Source organism: Pogoniulus pusillus, chromosome 22, assembly GCF_015220805.1.
Source record: "Pogoniulus pusillus isolate bPogPus1 chromosome 22, bPogPus1.pri, whole genome shotgun sequence".
Taxonomy (NCBI): Eukaryota; Metazoa; Chordata; class Aves; order Piciformes; family Lybiidae; genus Pogoniulus; species Pogoniulus pusillus.
Window position 1 is genome coordinate 11,092,679 of NC_087285.1, and position 25,955 is coordinate 11,118,633.

A 25,955-nucleotide genomic window follows, 5' to 3' on the forward strand; every position below is an offset into this window, starting at 1 on the left:
GCCCCCATCAACACCTGGATTTGGGGCCCCAGGTTCAGGTGATCCTTATTGTATGTTCCAGACCCCACAGCCAGCTGCAGCCTGGGAAGGGGCCCACACGAAGCCACAGGAGCCAGCAGGACACCCCAAAGGTGCACCCAGTGTGCCATACTGGGCACCTGGCAGGCTGGTAGCCCACTGCAGCCACAGCAGTGAGCACTCACCTATCAGAGCCATTCCAGACGCACTCGAACTTGTCGAAGATGCAGTCGTTCTCGTAGAGCGAGCAGAGCTTGCTCCTCAGGTAGTCGTGAACCTGCCAGCAGGGAGGGATGGGGCATGAGGACCCAGCACCAGCTGGCCCAGCCCAGTCACCAGCTAATGCCAGCCTGATGCCCACCAAGGGCTGAATCATAAAATCATTTTGGTTGGAAGGACAATCAAGTCCGAGCACTAACCCAGCACTGCCAGGTCATCACTAAATCATGTCCCTCAGCACCACCCAGCTGTGCCACACTCACCTGGTAGGTCTCAATGGGCCGGTTCTCCATGTTCAGGTCCCACACCTTGACAGTGAGATAGTCACGGGTCATGATATACCTCCCGCTGTGACTGAATTTGACATCAGAGATTGAGGAGATGATCTCAGAAAAAAACGACCTGTTACTGGGGTCTTCAGGCTCCTCAAAAACTGTGGAAGAGCAAAGGACAAGTCCTGCCATCAGTCACCACCCAAACGCCCTCTGGAACCGAGCAGAGGCACCGTGCCCCTGCAAGACATCACCACAGCAAGCTGGGTGAATGCTCCCCAGCGCTGGGTTTGGCCCAGGCCAGACAAACTCCCATGGCACAATGGAAGCTCCTGGGTTTGATGTGTGCGCTAAGCGGGAGGGATGATTGCAGAGCAGCCATCAACAGCTCCACAGAAGCCCAGACAATTTAAGAGCCCCATGTGTCACTTCTGCTCTCTGGAAATCAATGTGCAGCATAACCAAAAGTCAATGGCAATATTTTATAGCTGCTGCAACCTGCAGATGGAATCTGATCAGGCTGAGTAAATCACGGTTTGAGCAGATTGAAGGAGATGGATGAAGTTCCAAATTAAATGTATTTACAAATTTGATTTCAAAGCAACATCAGCTGGGCAAGTGTGGCTTTGGAGGCCCATCACAGAGCTGCAGCGAGAAAGCTGCTGCTGACACAGGGCCATCCATCCAACCTCCTCTCTCTGCAACTATCCAGCACAGCGCTGGATGATGCTGCTGGGCAAGCTGGAGGAGTTCACACTGCTGCTCTGCTGGAGAAAACCCCAGCTGCCAGCCATGCTGCCTGACCCTGGTCTCCAGGCTCTGTTACAACCTCTCTGCCATGGTGGCTGCTGGCTCTAACCAGCCAGTGGTCACAGCCAGGGATGTGCTGGTGGCTCTGTGCCTGGCACAGTGCTTGGGCTTATCCCTTGAGCCTCAGCCCTGAGTACAGAGGGGAAAGCTCCTGAAATGCCAGTCTACTTGATCCCTACAAATTAGCACTGGCAGGACCCACTCCAGCTTCTTCAGTCACCAGCAGAAGCACTGACCACACACGGGGGCTTTAGGACAAGGGAAGTGAGAGCAGCCAGAGAGTCAAAAGGACCCCAGCAGGCTGTGGAAGGCACTAACCACAACTTGTCTGTGTTGCCACCACCTCAGCTCTGCCGTTGCCCCACAGGCTGTTTTACTGCCACGGATCGGTGTGTGTGGGCTTGTTCCAGGGCTCTTCTGGAGCCTAGCTCTGCAGAGCTGGCATTTCAGTGCCATCCCTGCCTGTGCCAACAGCACGTGGCAGCTGTCCACTGCTCCATGGGATGCTCAGACCCTGACCAGTCCCAGCCCTGGAGCAGCAGGGCTCTGCCAGAACTGGGGTCACAGCATTCTGGTAGTGCCACCAAAAGCAGAGTGGGCACTGGACAGGGGCTCGGGGCGGGGGGACACGACTATTTTTGCTACCCAGCTGAAGGCTTTTGCATGGCTTTGTTCCTGCTGCAGGAGCAGATCTGTGCTGCTGAGCCGGCGGATTTCTGAGCACTAATTCTGTTACACAACCAACCCACTGCCCTCTGGCACCGAGCTGCCCATGCTGTGCCAGCAACCTCTGCCCACAGCCCTCATCAGCACCATGGGGCACAGATCAAATCAACGACAAGACGGCCAGAAAGGGCCCACAGGCTGCTCCTGCTCCTCTGGGAAAACTTTCAACCAGCAGCTTGGAAAGCTGCAGCAGGGTAAGAGGTGTGAGCTGTCCTTACCTCACCAGAGCAGCTTTGTGGGCTGCTTCTTTCTAGCCAAAGCTGGAACTGTGGTGTTGCTGCAACACAGTCACCAGTGACAAGACAAAGGTTCCTTTGGGACTGTACCCTGAACCTTCTGTTCCAGGAGCTTGGGAAGTACAACCACAGGTGATGCCTAACCAGAAATGAAAAGCCCAAGGCCTTTGCTAGGGGAAAACAACCACAGTAAGCCCCAGCAGAGCTTTTCCTCCCTTCCCCATGTGCTTTTCAAACAGGTGACTTTTACCAGCATGACCAGATGCTCCAGGAGCCCCAGTGCCCCCTTGGCTTCCTGCAGGGCTTTGGACAGCACCGGTGATGTTTCTGTGCTCCGTGTGCCCAAGGAGATGTCCCCTCACAGAACCTGTGTGCCTCTAGCAGGTGCTCCTCCATGGGAGCTGATGCTCTCTCCCAGCCCAGCCACAAAGCTGCAGGTGACACACGCCGTGTCACACTACACACAGCCTCAAATCAAGTGGGCAAACAAAATCTAATAAGGGAAGCAGATGAGTGAAGCCTGGCCCCAGGCAGCAAACTGCATCCATCTAAATGAAGAGGGTGGGACGTGCAGGGCTGTCCCCTGGATCTGCATTAGCCACTGACAGTTATTAAACGCCTCCGCTGCAGGATTCGCCTCCAGAAGCTAACCTTGCTTTTCATTTTGAACTTTGATGAACTGTCTCAATTTCCACTCACGCCTCTCTGCTGAGCTGCAATTGACTGAGGCTGCTGCTTCTGAGGAGCTGAGGGAAATCAATAAGGAGATGTCACAGGGGAGGTCAAACCCAGCCAGGATTCACCATGGCTCCTGAGCTCACCCAGGGCAGGAGCTGCAGCCCCAGACAAAGGGAAATGCTGAAGTGTGGGGAGCATGAATTTTGTTTGCTCCTGAGCTGTCACTGCAGAGCTGCCAGACAGAGTCAGGAAATGCCAGCCCAGAAAGGTGACTTCTGATCAGGATTTGGGGACACTGTCACTTGCTATTTCAGCACCTCTAGCGTAATGGAAGCTTTTGTGCCCAGCCAGTTTGTTCCAGCTTAGAACAGGTGTCAGATGTGACCACAGCTCAGAAGCCCGAACAGCAGCAGCTGGTGTGTAATTCCCTCCAGGAAAGCTGAATCTGACACACCCCCAGAATTCTCTGGAGGCAGATGATTCGTGTGTGGCTCCAGTAATTCCCACCTGGCTCGTGCATCTTGTTCTGGTGGCACAATCACACTTTAGGGACTGAAAACCTCCTCAATTCCCTGCAAGACCATGGCCATTTTCTGAAGAGACCCCAAACATGCCCAGGACACGAGAGTTTAGCTGTCCTGTCATGGTGGCCCTTGCTGCCTTTGAAGCAGACCCCAAACTCCCCCAGGGCTGCCCCATCTTTGTGTCCTATTCACACCCCACACTCAGCACAGAGCTGCCTTCCAGGAGCCGCAGGAGCACAAAGAGCAGCAGCAGGCAGTCAGTAGCCCAACCAGAAGTGCTGAGGGTGTCCGTGCTGGTACTCCACCATGAGCTGCTGGTGAGGACAATATTCCCAGTGACAACCTCCCACCAGCTGCCCCAGCAGCAGCTTCTGCATGGCAGCAGCCTAGGGAGGGTCAAGCACATGCTCCCCAGCAGCCCAGCTTACTCCAAACCCGGAGGTGGCTTTCCTGCACACCCTGCACCCCGTGCATCAGCCACTGGTGACAACAGGTGATGGGGCTGCTTGGACAGAACCTGGGCAAGCCCAGCCCTCCCTGGCACTGACAGCTCCACAGACACTGCACGTCGACATCCCAGCGACCCCTCAGACCTGCTGCTGCTGGAACATCACCAAGGGGTTTCCAATGTGCTCCTCGAAGAGCACGGGGCCAAACCTCAGGGGAAGCTGCTCCTTTTGGGGACAGCAGGGCAGAGGGCAGGTGGCCCTGAGAACGCCCAGCAGCAGGCAGGACCCAGAGGAGGATGGGGCGAGGTGGCAGAGCAGAGCTGAGCCCAGGTGGGTGCCTACACTCCCTCTTTTGTCCCCTGGGAAGGGCGGGGAGCGCAGGCGGCGCACTCACACTTGGCGTGGCGGTCGCAGAGCGCGGCGGTGCGCATGTCGCAGAGCCGGATGGTGCCCTTGCTGCTGCTGTAGACGAAGGTGTTGCAGTGGTGCGGGTGGAACTCGGCCGCCGTGATCACCTCCGTCAGCTCCTCCATGTTGGCTGGCTTGATGTCCACGATGTCTGGCAGGGTGAGTCAAGGACCCACACAGAGCCCAGCCCCTGGGATCCTCCACCTGCTGCTCCTCCTGGTGATGTCTCTGGGCACCCGGGCTGCCCCTGCTTTGTGCCCACCAGGTGTGCCCAGGAGGGTGGCACCGCAGCACAGCTGCACCCAGCCAGTGCCAGTGCAGGGGTCAGACAGCACCTGTCACCGTTTCTGTTCATCCAGGGACCATGGCTCCAGAGCCTGCAGCTCATCTGCATGGCACAGGACCTGACTGTGCCTACCTGGCCCCAGACAGAGTAAACAACTTTTATTGCAGTGCCAGGGCAATAAAACTGCACCAAAAACAACAAGAGAGAAACAAAGCCCTGAGCATGACGACCAGCAGAAGCCCACCACAGCCTGGGGCACATCATTTCCAGAACATTGTGGTGCAATGGGACACCTGAGTGGCACCTCTCTGGTGGTGACACTTCTACACCAATTATCAAGCATTCTGAGTGCTGCACTTGCACCTCGGCCAAACCCCTTAGGTCATCGGAGCCCCCAGAGGTTTTACCCAACTTCAGTGCTCCTCATTTTCAAAACACAGCATCCATCGCAGCCCTGCTCAGCTACAGCCACGTCAAGATCCCAACAGCCACTTGACTGTGACTGCTGAAGACCTCTTCAGCTGCCTAAATCCACCACAGGCCCTGAGGATCTCTTGCTGGGAAACACTCTGAGCCACCCCCGCGGTGATTAGTGCCCTGCTGTGATGATTCCTGATGCGGCTGTTACTGGGGTAACTGGCAGAGCCTCATTGTGTGGCGGTGACTGGCAGCCTGTCACCCTGCTGCAGGGCAGAAGGGAGCCTGCACCATTAACGTCTCCTCTTTCTTTCTTCCCCAAGGCATCTGTCTCCTCCATCACCCACAGACCCCCTCCCTCCTACCCGCCCCACCAAGACCCTGCAGGCAAAACGCCTCAACGTGTCACCGCAGCAGGAAGCAGCAGCTGAGTGATGCCAGATGAGTCTTGTGGCTGCTGTGACATGGGTCATGCCCACTGGAGACAGCCTGGTGTCAGCCTGGCAGCACGGGCAGAGGCAGACCTGCTTTAGCAGGGGATTGGACTAGATGATCTTCAGAGATCACTCTTTAGAGGTCCCTTTCAGCCCCCACCGTGCTGACATTTCAGGATTGTGTGAGAGGGAGCATCCTGGTAACAACACCAGAGACTGGGATTTTGGGTGTTCTGCAGCTGGGTGCACAGCTGGCAGCACTGTTTTGTACTGCTGACCCCCTGCCAGAGGCTGAAGCTCCTGCACCAAGGAGCCATGGGCAGGGTGCATGACCAGGCGAGATGCTGTACTACCTGCTTGGTCATCATCACAGCAGACATGGGCACAGCCTTGCTGTCTTCTGCAGAGCTGGAGCTCACAGATGCCACCTACACTGCCCACCTTCCCAAGGATCTGTCTCCCCATCCAGCCTTGTCATTCTCCACTGCCATCTGCATGTGTCCAGGTTCCCAGCCTGGACATTTCCCTCGCTCTTGCTCCTGGCCAGGCTGAGACCATCCCAGGGGCGCAGGACAACACACACCAAAGGATACTAAAACTCTGATTTGTGATTTCAAAGTTCCACAGGTTTATCCTCAGGTCATCTGCTGACATGTAGGTCTCATAGTCGCTGTTGACAGAGATGGAGTTGATGTGGTAGGTGTGTGCATTGGCAAACACCCTCCGAGGCGTGGCCTCCACCATCAGGTCCATGGGCCGGAGCACGGGCACCTGCGGGGTGGGAGGCAGAGTGTCAGCACCCAGGGACAAGGTCTGGCTGCCCCACACCAGCACACAGCACGGGAGGTGAACAACCCTGTGGCCACAGCAGCAGCTCTGGTTCCCAGTGCCCCATCTCACCCTCCATACTCTCACCAAAGAACCCTGCTGCCTTCCTAAAGGAAGGAGCAGAAGGACCAGCAGACAGAGAACCCTTTCCGTTTGGCAAGAGGAACCAGTATGGTGAGGCTACGGTGAGGCAGCGAGAGCCCAGTACTGGGCTTAGATCTCTACTGCAGCAACCATTCCTCTGGGAAAAAAACAAACCAAAACCACTCCGCCCTTGTTTTGTCACTGCTGAGCTGAGCCTGGCGCTCCTAGAGCCCTTCTGACAGAAAGGGTTCTTCAGAGCCAGGTCAGCGCCGACTCTCCACTCCTTGGCATTTGCTCCGCAGTGAAGTGATGGAGCTAAGGGACGAGCCGAGGGAGGGGCACAGTGCCGGACAGGGACAGACGGAAGGGCTGCGAAGGGAGCGATGCACGGTTCACCTTCAGACTGACAAACGGCACTTCTGTAACCGCCAGGGGTGGAGGGGTGCAGCAGGTAAGGAGCGGTGTAAGAGTCACTCCAGACAGGAGGCTTACCAGGCAACTTCAAGCGCCAGCCTGGGCTCCAGCGAGCTCTCCCCAGCCAGCTCTCTTCTCCAGCTACTTCATTACCGTCTCTGTTATCTGCCTGCTGCCCAAAAAGATTTCCCAGGGCTGCAGTGGCGGGGACGGGAGTGTGACAGCCAGCTCGAGTGACACAGGAGCGCAGGGACTGCCTAATGTGACGAGCCTGCCGGCTAATCCGGGCTGACACGGGCAATGATGCATCGTTTGCCGCGGAAGGGCTCGGTGCAGCCAGCTGGGGACGGGGCTCGCAGTTTGCTGGGGGATCACAGGAGCTGTGCTGTCATTCAGAGTGACAGAAACATGATGGCTGTGCAAAGGGAGAAGGCTCCACGCCACACCAGGTTTTGCTGGGCACAAAAATAACTCCAGCAGAGGCTTCAGCAGTGGATTTCACCCAGCAAGGTGATGCTGTGCCAGTCCCCGTGCCCAGCAGAGCCCAGAAGTGGGCAGCAGCCAAGACGGCCCATGTCTGAGCCACGGCAGTGCAGCCACCTACTACCTTCAGGAGCCCAGCACGACTCCCTGCCCAGCTCGTACACGGCAGCTGCTCACAGCCACGGAGCAGAGAGGACCTCTTCAGCCAAGAGAATTCTCCACACGCTACTTCAGAGCCACATTCTGGAGCTTTTTTTTGTGTGTCTTGGTACCTCAGCAGACAAAACCCCAGGGGAGGGACAAACCTGGTCATCCGTGAGGGTTTTGTTAAGGCAGGATGTGTCATCTGCTGCAGCGGAAGGAATCTGCACTGGAACATGGTAGCGAGCAAGTGTCCCTGCCCCTCCTCACCATGTGCTGCTTAAGGCTGCCACTGAAAGCAACGAGGATTTGGGGCAGGAGCAGCCAATGTGCTGCGAGCTCAGACCAGCCTGGGGATCTCATCCCACGCTGTAGGAATCTTGGAGCTGAAGCAAACACCATCTCAGCATGGCTGAGGGGAGCAGCTGCCAGCACAGCCTGGGTTTAGTCTGCTCTCTGCTAAAGCCTGTCCTGAAGCTGACTGGAAACGGCCACCACAGGACAGGGCAACAAGGGGCAATGCTGGTGATTGGACCCCAGTGCTGGCATTCAACATCCAGTCCACGGGCAAAGATCCCTCTGCTCATCCTGCTCCTCGACACAGACCTGCTCCTGGTTGTATCTCTTCCAGCACGCTGCCTGGTCTCCAGCAATGTAACCTCCAGGACCAGGACCCACTTCAGTGCAAGTATCTGCAGCAGGTTTCTGATCAATATCCAGCAAAGGGACAGGAAAGGTGATGTGCAGGGATAACCTGCAGACTGCTCCAGGAGCCACAGGCATGCCCAGCTGGGCAGGCAGGGAGCCCAGCGTGGCTGTGGTCAGTGACAGCGAAAAGCAAGCACCCACCAAATGAGGCAACAGGACAGCAACTGAAACTTGGGCTTTTTGCATTTCTTGAAGCACATGAAGTCAGCACCTGCCTCCCCCAGCTCTGCCAGTGCAACCCCAAGGAGGACAGAGCCCTCTCAGCGTGCCCCTCCCCAGGGCAACTCTGGTGCCACACACCCACTGTTGGGTAATGCAGTGTAACAAACCACATCAAGTGCATAGAGAGTCTGTCAAATAAAATAAACCACTAACAAATTAAATTACTGCCTGTTTTCAGGGAGGGAGGGGGAGTGCCAGTCATTTTTCATTTAAGACAAAATACATCTTCATTTTCCTTCCTGCCTTCAGCAGGCACCCCCTGCAGGAGCACGGGTGCCACTCACCCACGGCGCACACAGCACTGGACTCCTCTCCTGCCTGCCCAAGGCTTCCCCGTTCCCCAGATAATGAGGCACACATCTGCCCCTGAGCTGCGAAGTTCATTTTCTCCTGGGTAAGGGTGCAGGGAGGAGCCAGCACACCCTGGTCCCTCCCCTCTGCCCGTGCTCCAGGTCCTCCTGCCACCTCCAGCTGCTGAGCCAAGGACCTTGGCACTGTCAGTACCTGTCAGTAACTGCTGTCTCTTATTCCCACCGACTCCATCTCGTTTATTGTTTGTCATCTCTGCTGTTACCAAACATTCCCTGCTCCTGGAGGAAAAGCTTCTCCGTCAGTTCCAGTGCTGTGATGGACATGGCCTGAGGAGATGCAGAGGGTGGTTGCTTCTCAGAAGAACCCAGAGGTGCTGCATGGCTCACAGCATCTTCCAAACACATCAATGTGCCAGGCAGAAGCCTCAGCTCCAGGACAGTGTGGCCACAGAACCTCTCACCAGCACAAGCCCAGCACATGTCAGGTTTGAACTGCCTGTTGCCAGGGTCAGACTGGTGGCATGGAACCCCACACACAGCCCTGCAGTGAGATGGGACTTGGCCACCACTACTGGGATCCTTCTTAGGGGCTGCAGTGGAGGCCAGCTGTATTCCTGCCAGCTATGACTATGGCAGGACAGGCTCACAGAAGGGACGCCTAGGGCATACAAGCAAAGCAGTGATGCCACCTCTGCCCACATGCAGCAGCTCCTAGCATTGCCCTGCCGTGGGTTCCATGGCCATCCTGCCCAGTGCTGCTGGCAGACAGGAGCCAGGGTAACCATAATGCTGGGACCATGAGCCTGGTCTGCATGATAGAGAAGGAGATTCTGCTCTCAGCTACCTCCACAGAAATCCTCTGGGCACAACAGAGCCAACCAGCCTTACACTGAGATCCAAACCTGGCCCAGAGTAGCAGGCACTGAAAAGGAATCAATAAACCCCTCACTGAGGTGACAATCCATCCCCACCTCGTGAGGGGTGACCAGGCCTCAGCACAACAGCAGCAGAAGCTCTGCCACCACCTGTGGCAGCCTAGCAGCCACAATGCCAACCGCAGGGCAGCTCCCACTTCACAAGCAGCCCCATGCCCACCAGCCTGCCCACCCCCAGCAAGCCGCAGGATCTGGACAAGGGGATTAGCTGCAGCCCAAGCCCAGATTAACCCAAGCCCTGGGTTTGCAAGGAGTAAAATGTAATCCAGTTCCTGGCAAACCAGAGAGCAAAGCCAGCTGCTGGGCACAAATCCGGCAGCTCCTCACCTGCTCCGGCAGCTCCTCCAACTGCTCCCCATGTTTGTTCCCTGCCTACAGCAGGCAGGTCCTGCCAGCCGCCGGCGCTGCCTGCAGGTGAGTATCTTGCAGCAAAGTGTGCTCCAAACACCATTTCCACGGCAGATGGACAATTTCATGCTCTTCAGGATTTCATCTTATTGGACCTTCCCCATGAAGTGTGCAAGGTGGCCTCCCATGGGAGGATAAAGCCACTATCTCATTACTGCTGCATGCAGCTGACACAGCTCCTGGGCTCATCTCTGCTCCCTAGACATGTCCCTCCCTGCTAAGCACCGCACTGACGCCACCCCTGCTGGTGCTGAGCGTTCTGCCATAGAGCAAAACAGAGGCACAGACTCGCTGCCAGGTGAAGATCCACCTTCACCTCTGCAGATCCTAGAGGGACAGGCCATCCCAAAATGATCTAGGTCCCTCCTGGAGTACAGGAGCAGGGGGAGGTCCACGTGCAGCACGTCAGCAGGGAGGACAGTACAGCCAGAGCTGAGGTGCTAGAGTCTTGTCCAGAAGCTCCACCATGAAGGAGGCTGCTGGCACACCACAGGGCAGTGATACAACACTGCTCACTGGCATCTGCACACCGCAGGGCACCAGCACCAGCAGGCACTCAGCATCCACCTGCAGCCATGGGAGATGGAGCTGGAGGGGGAGAAAGTCTCTTCTTCCATGAAAGAAGTGACAGAACAAGACGAAATGGCCTCAAGCTGCCCCATGGGAGGTTTAAGCTGGGCATGAGGAACAACTTCTTCTGCATAAGGGTTGTTCAGCCTTGGAGCAGCCTGTCTAGGGCAATGGTGGAGTTCCTGGAGGCAGATCCCTACACCACCTGCCCTGTACCCTCCCATAGTCCCCCACCCTGCAGAAGGGCAGAAGCAGGGCCATTGTCTTGTCCCCAGCTGAAGAGGAGAGCTGTTTGGGGCCAGCAGGTTCCAGCTACAATGAGACCTGAGTCACAGGAGCTTGTGCTCTCCTCCATCAGCACCAAGAAGCAGAGTTTAGAGCCTTGAGTTAGTCTGTGTGGGCCATCAACACAAACACTCTCCCCATCTACACACCCAAACCCAGAGCCAGTTCATGAGGGGTTTCAAGCACAGAGGTGAGCATCTCCTGCAAGTCTCAGTTCACACACAGCCCAAGCCACCTCAGGCTTCCCATTCTTGGTGTGCTTTTGTAGCATTGCTTTGTTTGCAATGCAGAATTTGTCTCGGTTCAGCTACTTCACTCCAGGATCACCTCCACCAAATTCTGAAATTCATTTGCAGAGACCTCAAAGGAGAAGCAAAACGTTTGCCTTATGTGCAGTTCAAACCCTGAACCCTCCACACCAATCTCATCAGAATTTCACTCCCCTTCAAGATGTCATTGTTTGAAAAGATGTTTTTTAACCTCTTTCCCCTGCTGAAAAAGAGACAATATCGGTGGAATCCCAGCAGGCAGCTCACAATTTTCCTGTTATCCCAGGTAAAGTGGACACAAGCACATCCCTATTACCAGCACATGCTCGAGCAGTCCCAGCATGGGGGCAGGCAGAGAGGCAGGCAGGGAGGCAAGCAGAGGGGCAGGAGGGCAGGCAGAGGGGCCGGCAGAAGCGCAGGTTGGGGGTGGGGGCAGGAAGGGAGGGCAGGAAGAGGGGGAAATGGGAAAATATCTTTTTTTTTTCCCAATCTCTGTAGCAATGCTTTGGGTAGGATCATTTGAAATTGATTAGTTCTGCCACGTGCATTTTATAGCCAAAAAAAGCCAAACGTCTGCCATTATCTTGTCATTTAAATGGTAATGCTCTGGAGGATGCATGCAAGCACAAGGCAGACAGAGCTCTGCTGGGGCTGAAATGCAGCAGCCTCTCTCCCTAGCACCCCCATCCCTCTGCCATGGCACAGCCCCACTCCAAGGCACTGTGTGCAGGGGGACACAGCAACAGCCCCCACAGCAGACTGCACTGGGGCTGAGAAATCCCAGGTTTTGGCACAATGGGGCATAGAAAGCAATGGATTGTGTTGGAATCGAGTGAAATGGTAGCTCCTAACCAGAGAGCTGGCAGCCCTCGTTGTGACAGCCACAGACACCAAGAGCTGGGCACATCAAGGCACCTGCTCATCACACCCACATCATGCAGGGTCATTCCTCTCCCAGAGAAGTGCCCACTGGAGATCATGGGAAACCATCCTCTATACTAGGGCAATATCCTGAGCTCTCAATCACCTGGGTGAGACACAGCTTTGCACACACCCCATGGTGCAGATACAGCTCCTCACAAGCTGTGAAGGGGGGACAAAGGGCTGCAGTTGTCAGGCTGGGGGCTACCAGACAGACAGAGCTCCTTTGATGACAGCAGGAACTTCACCTCACAGCCCAGGCAGAGTTAGGCATTCCCTCTGCACTACTTGGGTTGGAAGCTCCTCAGAGGACAATGCTCACCAAGCACATTGAAACCCTTACACCAAAGGGCAGGAGATGACTGCAGCCAGGTGGTTTAAACCCCTCTTCTCTTGTCTGTGGTAGGCAATGGAACTGTGGCTGGCTACGGCATGGCTGCAAAGTGCAAGCACCACACGGAGATGAAGCACCAGAGACACCCCAAGCTGCAGCAGAAGAGTTAATGCTATGGACATAGCTAAGGAAAAACATCAGATGCAGCTGGGCTTGGGGGACTTCTCTCCCCACGCTGGGCACAGGCTAGCTGGGTGGGTGGATGGGGTAACCTCAGGCTGAGTGTTTGCACAAACACCCAGGATTATTTCTGGCTCTGTTTCAGACCTAGGGTCATGGATTTCAGCACTAAGAACAGGGTCAGACTCAATCAGCTGCCACCACAACAGTCACCCAGTACTGCCAGGTCACCACTAAACCATGTCCCTCAGCACCACATCTCCACAGCTTTGAAACCCCTCCAGGTTTGGGGGCTCCACCACTGCCCTGGGCAGCCTGGGCCGGGGTTTGACAAGTTTTTTTGGAAAAAAATTGATCCTAATGCCCACCCTAAACCTCTCCTGCTGCAGCTTGAGGCCATTTCCTCTTGTCCTGTCACTTGTTCCATTGGAGAAGAAACCAACCCCCACCCGTCTCCAGCCTCCTCTCAAAACGCTAGGAAACGTTTTGCTGAAGAGGCTACAGGCACAGTGCTGAGGTGGCAAACGAGGTCAAACACTGGCCTGGGTTTCCCCAGTGAGCCCAGGGCTTTTCCAGAGCGTTTGTCCAGAGAGGGAGCAGTAACTGGAGCAGCACCCCTGGGCACGGCCACCTTTAACCTGTCTGCCAGCCTTGCAGAGAGTTGGTAACCCAGCTTCAGCCCCCCGATGCAAAGCAAACTCCCCCAGCATCTCTGTCTCTAGGTAACGCCGCCTGAAACGTGACAGCAGCTATACCAGATGCCAAACAAAATGTTTTCCTGCTCTATCAAGGAAAATGCTGCCAGCCACCAGGAGTGACTGGGAGGGGAGGTGAGAATTAACTCCCTGTCTGGGTTTTTCAATGGCTTCGTCTGCTCTGGAGCTGGAGCCTGCACGGTGAGTCCTGGGTCCTGACAGCACAGACACAACCCCGCCAGGGATCCCAAATGCAAATCCCAACAGGATGCTTGTGAATTATAGGCTGGGCTGGGATCAGGACAAAATTACTGTGCTCTTGGCACTTCTGTGGACTAAAAGGGGTCGTTGGCTGTCTCTGCTAATGTCACAGTGCAGCTTCTTCCTATTTGCTGAACGCCCTGCTCGGGGTCTCCAGCACTGCCTGTACCCACTGTGGAGCTAGCAGGGCATGGGCTGAGCTCTGACTGAATGCACAGGGCTTGCAGTGCCCGGGGCTAGAGCTGGCTCTCTATATGCAGATTGAAGATCCCAAGCAGCCACCCCAGGGCAGTTCTGAGGAAAAGTCAGCCTGTGGACACAGCTGGCCAGCTACAGTCAGCTCCCTGGGCACAAAGGCATGCCCTGGACATGCTTCCTAGCAGCCACACAGGACAGCAGCTCTGATGGAGACTGTACATCTGTGCCCATGCAGTAAATGGGAAATGAACCCTCAGGACTGGGGAGGTTTTAATCTCCTTAAGATGGGAGCAAAACTCATTTGGAGAAGGTACTTGTGCTCCCCAAGCTATGCTGGAGAATGCTCAAAGCAGGACAAGCTAGTTAACCCTGTCCTCGCAAGGACAGGCATGGCAGGTAGTGCAGTACCATGGCAGGGGGTGCCCAGCATGAGACAAAACACGGCACACTGCATGCCAGAGATGGCACAGCCCAGGCACTGCTCTGGCATCAGCTCCCACATCCCCACACCAGCCAAAGCACTGGGCTCCAAAACACAGCACACTCCTCTGCCCTCCAACACCAGCCCACCAGGTCAGGATGGCATTACCAGGGGACACTGGCAGCAATTTTCATCAGACCCTGGAGAAAAGGCTCCTCAGCAGCCTTGGTGCGCCCCACTCACCCGCAGCATGGTGATCATGGAGGGGTCTCGGAGACGACCGTCCTCGTCCTTCAGGTTGTAGCCCTCTGGCCTCTTGTCCCGCTCGCTGACCTTCCATAGCTTCACGGTCTTATCTGGGGCAGGAGAGAGCAGCCTGTCAGGGCTGGCTGTGCCCTCACGTCTGTTGTGTCCCTACCTGCCGAGCGACACAGTCCCAGGGGAAAACATCCTCTCAGAAGCTGTCCCTGTCACCGCAGCGCTGTGTCCCCAGAGCCCTGGCTTGCCTGTTCCTGATGGACGTGTCCCCAGAGCCCTGGCTTGCCTGTTCCTGATGGACAGCCACTGCTACGTTGAGTCCAGGCATAAGGAAATGGTTGAACAAGGGAACAGAACCATTGCATTAATGGAGGAACACCAGGAGAAGTGATTTCCCGTGGTTCAGAGGTCATGCCCTGAGTGTTGGTGTTCAATACATTGAGTGACAGGGCTGAGTGACCCCAAAGGAGGTGATAAGCACAGGGAAGCATGAGCAGGGCCAGGAAGCTGAACCCAGCATCCCAGCAACAGGCCAGCACCACAGACAGCTGCTCTGCTCCATCCTGCCACCAACAGGTGTGTGTCACACACACTTGTGCACCCTCCCTTCTGACCACCCACACACAGAGCAGACTTCCACCTAAGCTCTTCTTCCCACATTTCCTAGCTCATGCAGTGGTTACCCAGGGGCCACCAACTGCTTTCCAAGAGTAATTCCTAAACTCATTCCAATTCCAGCCATTGTAAAGGTTGAACACCAGGGATGCACCAGATCTCCTGATTCCATCCCCACCAGCTGCTGTTTCTGCTCCTCTTGACCCTCACACTGCAAACATCCCTCGGTCACCCTGGATGACCCCTGGCACTAAGGTGTTGCCTTCCACACCTCACCCCCACCTTCAGAAATACGGGAGAAGGGACTGGGACTCCTGAGGGCAGCTCTGGCTGTTGCCACCCCACAGATATTGGGGTGTTGGGTGTTGGAGTGCCACAGGAGTGCCCACACCAGCAGCAGAGACTTGGAACTCTGCATGGCTCCACAGCTCACCAGGCTCCGAGTGCCAGGAGGTGAGTCCTGTGTTCCCAGCAGAGCTCCTGCAGGAATCCAGGAGACAGTGAGCAGATGATACAAGCACCATGAAAGAGCAAAGCTCACGGAGTGGAGCTGGCTATGGGAGCTCCCCAAAGAAGCCTGTAACTCACCCCAAATCCATCCTGATCTTCCTCACTCAGCAATTGCACAGAGCCCAGCATTTACCCTAGGCTGAATGCAGCTCTGAACCACCCCCACTTCTCTGCCCCCTCCCACTGTCCCACCACCCTCTGCCACAAAGTCCCCAGAGGTCAGAGCTCCCAGAACACAGGAGTTTACTCTGAATAATGGTGTTTTCTTTCCTCCCTCCTGGCAGAGCCTCTGTCCATAGTTTATCATTGCTTTCACCAGGTCTCACACACAACCCCATCATCCATCTTCATTTCCTCGTTCCCACAGCACTTCCACCGAATGCCATTAGTTTTGTGTTGATTAACCCCCTGTTTTTCGGGGGAGGGGGGTCTGTACTTAATGCTAGTTTAGCAGCAAGAACAAAAGGAGACAGCAGGACATGGGAGTGTTTCTAAAAGAACTGTTTTGTCAACCTGCTGGTGTGTAGGAGACACCCTCCTAAATGGAGAGATAATATCCCTGTTAATCAAAAAACTATTTAAAAACTCAATTAACAGAACATTAACACTCTATAATTAATCTTCATTGCATTTCACTGCTTCTGCCCCCAGATGAGTTTGGATTTTATTACAGTGATCAATAGAGTCAATTCTATGATAAAAAGTAAGTTGGTTATGGAAGATAATTAGACCCCTCCTTTTCCCCTGAAGTAATTAAGCTGCATCCATCTTGAGGTTCTATTCATCCCAAGTAATATTCCCAGATCCTCCTGGCATTTATCTGACCGTACTATGGGATGGCTGAGCTGAAGCCAGCTGCAAAGGCAAACAGATCAGCTGCAGGTTCTCTTTAATAGACAAAAAGAGTGGAAAAACAAACCCCAGCGAGCTCCCAGGATCCAAGTAACAGGGAGCAGAAGCTGCTGGCAGGGGGAAGAGCCTTCCTGCCTTGCCGGAGAAGAAGGGCAGCACTCAAGCACGGGGACTGAGCTCTCCGGTCCGCTTTGGGCCTGTGACACCTGTGTCACCCTGCAGGCAGCTGACGTTTTGTAACATTTTCTTCCCCCAGGGAAACGCAGGTCCCGGGGCTGTGAGGCGGTGGGACGGCAGCGCCGGTGTCACCGTGCGCCCGGCCGGCCCGGGCTGCCCGCGGCCACCTACCGTTGGTGGAGAGCAGGAAATAGGCTGCGTTCTGCTGCGGGAGCCATCGGATCTTGTTGATCTTCTCCTCGATCTCCAGGCTCTTCAGGTAATCGAACTCCGGCTCGTGGCTCTGGAAGGTGCTGTAGACATTGTACTCGCCGCGGCGGTGGGGCTGGTGCTTGCTCTGCGGGGGACAGGCGGGCGAGGGGCTCAGAGCGGGGACATCCTCTGCCGGCTCCCCAGGGACGCTCGGGTGACAGCCACACGGCGTGGGGCTGAGAGCCAAGGCATGGCCCCCGCTGCTGCGCAGCCTCCTGCACGCTGGTGGGCTCGGTGGGAACGGAGTGGGGATGGATTGGGAAGAGAGAGAGAAGAGAGCAGGAATGGAGAGGGGAAACAGTGGGAATGAAATGAGAATGAAGTGGGAAGAGAGCAGGAATGGAGCACCAATGGAGACAGAAGACAGTGGGAACAGGGCAAGAATGGAGCAGGAACTGAACAGGAATGGAACATTTGAGTCGGTGAATCCCCCTCTGGTCCCTGGAGCGCAGCACTACTCTGGAGCAGGAGCTGAGCAGAGCACGGTGGGAGTGAGGCTGGGAAGCTGAGGACCAGGGAAAGCAGAGGAACAATGAAATGGGAGATAAGGAATGGGATGGGGCTGGAAAGATTGCTGAAGTATCTGTGTGTGGAAGGCTTAGCTCAGCAGCTCTCTCCAGCATTGGCAGACATAATTTTGAGGCTGTAAGTTTGAGAACAATGTCATTAGGCTGTGATGGATGTTTTAGTAATGTGGATGGGGTTTGGGGTGTGTTTGCCATGGGAGGGGCACCCACACGTGGCACAGTATGGCACTCTCAGACCTGCCAGCCCAAAGTGCATCCAGCTACAGAGAGCTAGAGCCAGAGCAAAAGGACACAGGAGGTACTGTACCAGAGGGCACCTGGGCCTGCTCATGGTGACAGTCACTTGTCAGTCTGGAGTCTGCTGGGAGAGACTGGGTCAGAAGTGATGCTGATGGATTAGGACAGAGCAGGAGCTTCTCTTGCAAGGATAAAATGGGCACTTTGCATTCCCTGGCACTTACCTCCTGCTCACGCTGAAATATCACAACTCGGCCCCCTTTGTCCCCTGTTGCCAGCAACTCTCCTGTGTGGTTGAATTCTACTGTAGAGATTATGTCAGCTGGAAGGAGAAGACAAAGACAGTTCCAGTGACCACAGCCCAGTTCTTGCAGGCAGTGTGCCCATTTTGCCTGCCAGCACCTTGTCTCGACAGGACTCCCATCAGCCCCCCCACCTTTTTCCACTGCTGTCACAGTAACGGCCATGACACTTTGGAGCACTGTGGCCATGACCCAGAACCTGCCTGGCACTCCCATCCCATGCCCTGCCCCATGCCCCAGCAGCCAAGGTCACGGTTTGCATGGAGGTCTGTGCTGAGCATGGCCAGGCTGCAGCAGTCCGATGCTGGTCAGCAGGCCATGGCATGGCAATGGAATGGCATGGCACAGCATGGCATGGCACAGCATGGCATGCTCCCCTCATGCCTCATGGAGCTGTCGCCACCACTCTGGATGATGTGACCAGTTCTGGGGCCCTGGGGAGGGCTTGGTGCCACCTGGCAGCCTAGCAGAGGTCTCACTCCCACCTGGCTCTTCTGCTTCCCTGCTCCACTCTGGCACTTCGTGGAGGTAGTCTGGATGGCCTTTGGAGCAGACAGAGCAGAGAGACAAAGATGGGAGTCAATCTCTTCTCCCAGGGAACAAGTGAGAAGTTGAGAGACATCAGCCTCAAATTGTGCGAGGGGAGGCCTAGGTTGGAGATTAGGAACGATTCCTTTCCTGCAAGAGTGGTCAAGCATTGGAACAGGCTGCCAGGGAGGTGGTGGAGTCACCATCCCTGGAACTGCTCAAGAAACCTGGGGACATGGTTTGATGACCATGGTGATGTTGGGCTCATAGTTGGACTTGGTGATCTTGGAGGTCTTTTCTGACCAAAACAATTCCACAGCTTGATGATTCTGTTGTCCACCTGAACCCCTGACAGAGCAACCCAAGTCACACATTAGCATTCCCACTTCTCTGTGCTTTGCTTAGCTTTCCAGTGATACTTTTCAGCTCTCTGTTACCCTGAAAGCCCCCAAACTCCACCAGCACCTCGCAGCTGCCATGACAGGAGAAGTGAGAGCACTCCCAGCCTGTCACCCATGCTGGCTTTGACCTGCAGTGCTCACCCGCTGGGCACAGCCAGCAGAGCTGCTAATGAGAGGATTGATTTGGTCTATTTTTAGAAGCAGGTCAGAGGTTAATTCCTCAGCAATTAGTGCCCAGCTGGCGCTCGCCCACAGCCAGCAGTAGCTCTGGGAGACTGGGAAGGGATGAGCAGACAAAGTCCTGGATGTAGTGCTGGGCATAGGATGGGTTCTGTTACAAGTGGCACCTACTGTGGCAAGAGCAGCTGGCTCCAGCTGACACTGTCCACACATTGGCAACTCTTTGTCCTCTCAGCTCCCCACCTTGTACTGACAGGGCTGTGCAGCCCCCACAGCTCTAGGAAGGGGCAGAGTACCCCCTGCACTGGCTGCAGCTGCCAACACCAGATGTGCAGTTGGGACACCAGTGCCACCCAGACCACAGCTCTGGCACCTTCAGAGCCTCTGACCAGTGCAGTGACAGCTCTTGCTTATGAACTCCGCCAGGTGCCAGCAGAGCAAAACGTCTCGTCCTGAGAAGTCGTGGATGCTCCCTCCCTAGAGGTGTTCAAGGCCAGGTCGGATGGGGGCCTGAGCAGCCTGATCTAGTGGGAGGTGTCCCTGACCACGGCAGCGAGGTTGGAACGAGATGATCTCTAAGGACCCTCCAACCCAAACCATTCTATGAACTGAACCTCACAGTCTGAATTGTCCTGTCCCCTTCCTAGGACTTTAGCCCTCTCAGATGCTCACTGGAGAGTGACCACCACAGCACATGAGAAAAGAAGCAGAACTGCAGTGCCCCCAGATGAGTGGCTGGCACGGGGTCCCACAGCCGCTGAGGGCAGTCTGTCATCAGCCGACATAACACCCCCCAGACACACACCCCAGGCCACAGTGTCCCCCAGGTGAGGCACTCAGAGCCCCTTCCCCAGCTGCAGGCTCCCCCAGACCAGCCCATCTTCACCCTAGGACGGTTCCTCGCCTGAGCGAGTGACTCAAGAGGGCGTTGCAGTCAGACCAGCTGCCAGCCAGGCAGCCACCCCGTCTCTGAGCAGGGCGCTCACCAGTGCATCACCAGCCAACACCACTGCTCACTCGGGCATGGCTGCTCCACATGCCAGTGCCCAAGCAGCACCCTGAACTCGGGCACAGCCCAGCAGCCTCAGCTCGTCCTGATCAGTATTCAGGGGTTTCTGCCTTTTGGGGTTAAAGTCACTGAGTAGATCTGCACTTCTCCTGATCACCTGCTCCTCCCCTCCTGCACAGGTTTGAGCTGGGAGAACAGGTCGTGGAAGGTTCTCAAGGTGTTGTTTTCTGGTTTCCCTTAGGCAGTGGAATCTACACACCCTTACAGGTAGCTTCTGCTCTTCAGAACACGCACTGGAGGCAACAAAAAACCATCCCTAGTGCACCCAAGATGTCCCCACACTGTATGCAAGGTGCTTCTCTCCTCCCAAGCTCCTACAAGAAGCCACAGCACACACAGGGTTGGGTCTTAGCGCTGGCAGGAAAGATCAACAGCCTGCTCCCAGAGCTCAGACATGTTTTGATGCTGCTGTTAAACAAGGACCTTCTTATGGAAAAGAAACCTCTCCTGAAGCCACCCAGTTCTTTACCCTCGGCTTTGATTGACTGATGAGTCAGAGAAGCAAGGACCCACGAAGTCCTCTGCATGAGGGAAAGCTTTGTAAAGGGGCTGCACTGGAGGTGTGACCTCAGAAATTAAATGAGGAAACATCCATGAAGTGAACATTCACCCAAGAGAGTTCTCTTCCTGCAGCCTCCAAATTGAGAGAATACCTCTTGATCAGCAGGACAGGTATTTAAACAGGGAACCTCCGGACAGGCCACATCCCACCCAAGCTGCTGTGAACCTGTTGGACCTGTACAGCATCTGAGAACCCTGCAGAATCAGAAATCAATCTGCAATCGAGAGAGGACACCAGGTCTAAAGCATACCAGACCAACCAGGTCCCTGCAGAGCTGGGCATCTCCCACAGATCACTGCACCCACGGCTGCAGGCAGACACTGCAGCCAGAAACTAAGATGCTCTAGCACTGAGACACTGTGTTTGGAAACAAATCTCAGCTAAACCCAGCCCAAGCACGAGTTTTCACTCCTCTAGCAGATGACCACCACCCTCGTGAGCATCACGATGTCCTCACCCAAGCCCTGCATCAGCAGAGGTGTCAGGTGGAGAACAAACTAGGGACAGACCCAGAAGAGGAGCTGCAGCAGCTGAGGAACAGCAGAGGCCATGGGCAGGGAGCATTTGTGCCACTCACACCAAGGGGTGCTCTTTCCTTCTAAAAGCACTGTGCTGGAAATGTACCTGCCTCGCACTATTTCATCCTTCCAGCTGCTGGTTTTAGGTCATTCACTTCCCAATGGATTAAAAATAACTTTGCATGCTGCAGTCAGATGGTTTTCAGATAGTGCCTGCTACTCAGTGCATCATCCTGTCAGCAGAGCCACCACCTGAAACCCCAGGCTTGGCACCACGAGGGTCCTTGTGTCACTCTGGCCTCATCAGCCATTTAGTCTGTGCCTATGGGAAGGGGAATGCAGGTTCACAGGACCTCACAGATGTGCTGGACATGTTTGCTCTTGCCAATCATCAGGATTTCAGACAAGGATAACAATACACTTTTGTGCCTTAAAAAACACACCAACAATTCAAAAAACCCTCTTGTGAGTGGAAGTACCAACCCAACCCAACCCAGATGTCTCTGGGTCTGGAATTACACAGGAAAACTTCCCCAGGGGGAAAATGGAGGAGGCCCTGAAGGAGCTATGACTCAGGAACACAGCTCCAGCACCAGGCCCTTTCCAGAGACATGTCTCAGCAAACTCGGACCCCTCCAGCACAGGCTGGTGGGTCACAGGCTGCTGCCTGCCCCCCCTCTCCCCTGCCCATGCTCCCAAGACATGACAGGACGATTATTAATTAAAATTCACACGGATTTGCATCCAAATGATCAATAATTTACACCCATTTCTCCTCAGGTTCCTACAGCACTTTTGTGACAGCAGCAAGCAAAAAGCCTCTCTCTCTTTGCCTCTGCATTTCCTCCATCACCTCCCACACGCTCCGTGCCCCCAAAGTGGGAAGCTGCAGCAAGCTGTTTCCATGGAGACGCTCCCCTCGCCAGCACCGCCCGGCCTCCTCCCTCGGCAGCAGCTCCTCAGCCTCCCTGCTAAAAATAGCCCGGACGGGATCTGGTTTCCGCCGTGGCCGCTCGGGTTTATCAGAAAATAGGAATTTATAGCACACCCTCCCCCCGCCCCCCAGCTCCTACTGTGCGGGGAAGGCTCCCCGCCAGGAACAGGAAAGCAAACCCCTCAGTGGAGGGAACGGCAGAACCAGGGCAGCTGCAGCTGCTGCCCAGATCTGCATCCCTGGAGCAGGGTGATCTGGAGCACGGAGCTGCCCTTGATGCCAGCCCTCTCCTCCTGCTCAGTGAAGGGTGCCCTGTTCCTGCTCCTGGAGCATCCCAAGAACCTCATCCCACTCCCCAGGTACCTCATTTCCACTCCCAGAGTATCCTAGGCTACTCATCCTTGCTTCTCGAGCATCCCAGCCCCACCTGGGGCTCTGTCCACAGCTGTGTGCCCCCACATCTTATTGTCCACAGGGCTCATGCCCAGCACAGTCCAGGAGTGTGCCTTCCCTGACTGGCACAGCTCTCCAGGGCCTGCCTTGCACAGAAGTGCCAAGGTTTTGCCCTTTCTTCCTAAGTCAGCCACTTTCCAGGGGGAAAAACAATCCCATCTGGGATGTGATGGTGCAGCCCATGGGATGTGATGGTGCAGCCCATGGCACATGGCCAGATGGCACCACAGGATAGATCCGACATGGAAAGCCCTGTGTGTCCTTCAGAGCACAGCAAGCCAGAGAGGGTCACAGTGGGGACAGGCAGGGAAAGTCCATCTGCAGGCTTCAGCTAAGGTAGCTGAGGTAGCACTTGCAACTCCGGAGCCTAAACCACCATCTCAGATCAGCCTCTCAGAAATGCACTTGTGCAGTGCTCACCGTGCCAGAACCTGTTGGGTGGTAGGCACTGGCAGCAAGGGGCAATGCCAGCATCCCACACCCTGCTGCTGCTGGCAGCAATGTCACAGAGGCATCCATCAGCATGCTGCTGGCACCCACCTCATGTGGCCTGCCAGGAGGTTCTGGGCACCCTCAGCCAGGGACATGTGAGTCACCACATGGCAGCATCTCCCCGGGTGCCTCTGCTGCCACATCCCTCCATCCATGGGAGCCACACAGGCTCCTGTGGCCCCCTCCACCTGCAGGGCAGCTCCTCCATAGATCCACAAATGCTTCTGCAAAGCTCTGCTCCCCATGAACCCCAGAGGAGCCCTGCAGAGGCAGAAACAGCCTGGCCAGGGACAGAGCAGGGGCATGATGCAGGCCTGGCTGCTCTCCTCTGCACTTCACACCTGATGGTCTCCAAGACCTGCACTCACTCTGTAGCTGAGGGCAACCTGCAAACACAAGTAGTTCAGGAGGGATGAGCAAGACAGACCCTATCTTGTCACTCATTCCTGCACGTCCTTCCTCTCTGTCTGCTTCCCCAGCCCTTTTGAGGCAGGCAGTATGGGCTACCATGTCCCCATACCCACAAACAGCCCCAGAAGCTGTGCAAATTACACCATCAGGGCTAATACCTTCCCCAGTTCCTTAAGGTTGGATCTCTGCCTTCCTCAGGCAGCTCCTGACCTGTACCAGGTGGTCACAGCTTGCCAGCATGCTCCTGGCCATATCTGCCAGCTGGGTTTGAACACTAGGGACACTGTGAGGGGACCTGTCACCACAGCTTGGCTCTGGATGCACTCTTTATTTCATATAAATCACCCCAGGGTGGCAGCCCCCAGCCCTGCAGATGATCATCAGCTGAGCAGCACCAAAAAGGACAGCAAATGGGGCTGCAAACAGAGCAGCATTTGGACCATTCCCATCCTAGGCTGTGGGTCACTAAATCCAATTCAGTCCTGTAAGTGTAGGATAAAAACTCACCACAAACATGGTCCTGCTTGCCCCCATGTCAGTCCCTCACACACACGCACAGAGAACAGGGGCCATGCAGCCCCCAGCAGGAGCATCCCTGAGCTGCAGCAGGGCCACCGCCCCCCAGCCCACTGCTCAGCAGCAAGTGGGACACTGACAGGTCCTGTCAACTGGAGAGCAAACTGCATCTGAAACCACTCGGGTGGATGAAGAAAGCATGAGGAGGTCATGAAAAATTAAAGGGTTGGGGAGAGGAATGAAAAACAGAACCATGTCTGGTGATGAGAGCATCAGACCACGACCCATCCATGGCCCTCTGCAGGGTCTCAGAGCAGCAAAGCTCCACCTCTGCATCCCAGCACTTCATGACTGGAGATGCATCAGAGCTCAGTCAGGGCTTTCAAGGAGGCACACCCTTGAGTTTCCACTGCATAATGCAGCACAACCCCCAGGAGGGCTCCTGGCTCCGAACTGCAGCCTGTGGGTCTTGCCTTGCTCCGGAAAGGGGCAATCATTGCATGTCTCTGTTTACAAGAATCCCTTTGGCTTCCCTGTCTGCCTCTCCTGAAAACAAACTGAAGCAGAGGGTGAGGGGTGGTTTTTAATAACTGCAGTAGGCTGGCAGCAGGAGAATTCACACTGCACATCAGAGCTTCACAGACAGACTTGGAGAGCTTGATGGGGAGTTGTGAACACACCAACATGCTGGCTTGGACACTGCAAAGTGTTTGAAAAGGAGCCAGGACCTGCTCTCCCTGCTAAGTTTGGATTCACAAAATCCAACCCCATCCAAACCCACCAGCCAAGCCCCAGCCCCAGGCTCAGACCAGCCAGTCAATCCCCTCTACCCTGGGTGCCCTGGCCAGCACACAGGGAATGCTTCTGGGCCTTCTCCTCCTCACCCACATGCAGAGGGACCTCTGCACCAGGCGGGCAGCCAAGGACACATCCTGGCTACTCAGGGACTGGGAAGCTTAACAGGTTCCCTTCTTGTGTGGACAGTCAAGAGGACACTTGGGAAGACCTCCTGTGCACTAAGCACCCAGCAGGTCCAGTGTGAGCTGTGGAAAGAGTGGGACCTGCCTCATGCCCCTAGCATGGCCAGCAGCCACAGCAGAGCCAGAAGCCCCTGTCCCCATGCCACAGGCAATGCAAAAAGCTCATCCAGAGACCCAGATGCAGCCTCCTTCCCTGTCAGTGAAAAGGTGTTAGTCAAGAACCAGCCTGGAGAGGATTCCAGGGCCCCTTGGCCACAGGAAAGAGGGGCTGAAGAGGAGAGCCTGAGCAAGGAGATGGAGATGGAGCAGAAAGGAAAGTGGCACCTGAATCCCTTCAGAAAGAGGCAAAGTGCCATTCACAGAGTGACACAAGCTAAGCCCAAGCCATCAACCCTCTCCACACTATGGTCAGTGGCAGAGGAAGAGCAGGGCAGCAGGACGAGACCAGCAGAAGTCAGACTGGGATCTGATGGCATGCAAAGCCCACCCATGATTGATCAGCATTGATTTCCCACTGCTGAGGCAAATGATAGCCTGGCAAATGGGAATCAATTCCACTGCATTAAGCCCAGTAAGGATCTGGTATCATCAGCAAAACATTCTGAAACACCAACACCATGAAGCAGAGTGCAGCACGGTATGGCATGGAATGGCATGGCACAGCATGGCACCAAGACTGTATGATTCATATGGCACTTAACAGAGACCCTTCTTGGCCATCCCAGCATACCCTGCCCTCAGAGAGCCCCTTCACAGCAACAAAAGGCAGGATTGTCCACCTCAAGCCCCAGGGCGGGCAGAGACCTGCCATGCTCTGGGAGGGAACACACCAGTGCTGGCAAGCTCAGGGAACACCCATCCTGGGGAGCTCTCTGGCTGCTCCTGGCCCTCCCAAGAACCCTCTGAGTCCAGTGACCCCTCTGAGTCCCACACCTGCACGAGTGACCCAGGCTCACCATCTCACAGACACCAGCACACAGCTCTCTGGGGTCCCAGACCTTCACTCTCAGCGGGAACACGATGACTGCTTTCCTGG

The 25,955-nt window shown here is 55.5% G+C and overlaps 1 protein-coding gene across 3 annotated transcripts in view; it reads right to left on the bottom strand.

Annotated features, from left to right (window-relative positions):
- PPP2R2B (protein phosphatase 2 regulatory subunit Bbeta) overlaps positions 1–25,955 on the bottom strand; it is an 80,410-nt gene that overhangs the window by 2,608 nt on the left and 51,847 nt on the right. For all 3 annotated transcript variants that reach the window (XM_064161705.1, XM_064161704.1, XM_064161706.1), the window contains 7 exons: positions 17,798–17,895; positions 16,729–16,894; positions 14,389–14,501; positions 6,071–6,248; positions 4,327–4,491; positions 501–670; positions 204–295 (listed from right to left, as the gene is read on the bottom strand). In XM_064161705.1, the coding sequence (XP_064017775.1) occupies positions 204–295; positions 501–670; positions 4,327–4,491; positions 6,071–6,248; positions 14,389–14,501; positions 16,729–16,894; positions 17,798–17,895 (982 nt within the window). The remainder of the gene's footprint in view (positions 1–203; positions 296–500; positions 671–4,326; positions 4,492–6,070; positions 6,249–14,388; positions 14,502–16,728; positions 16,895–17,797; positions 17,896–25,955) is intronic.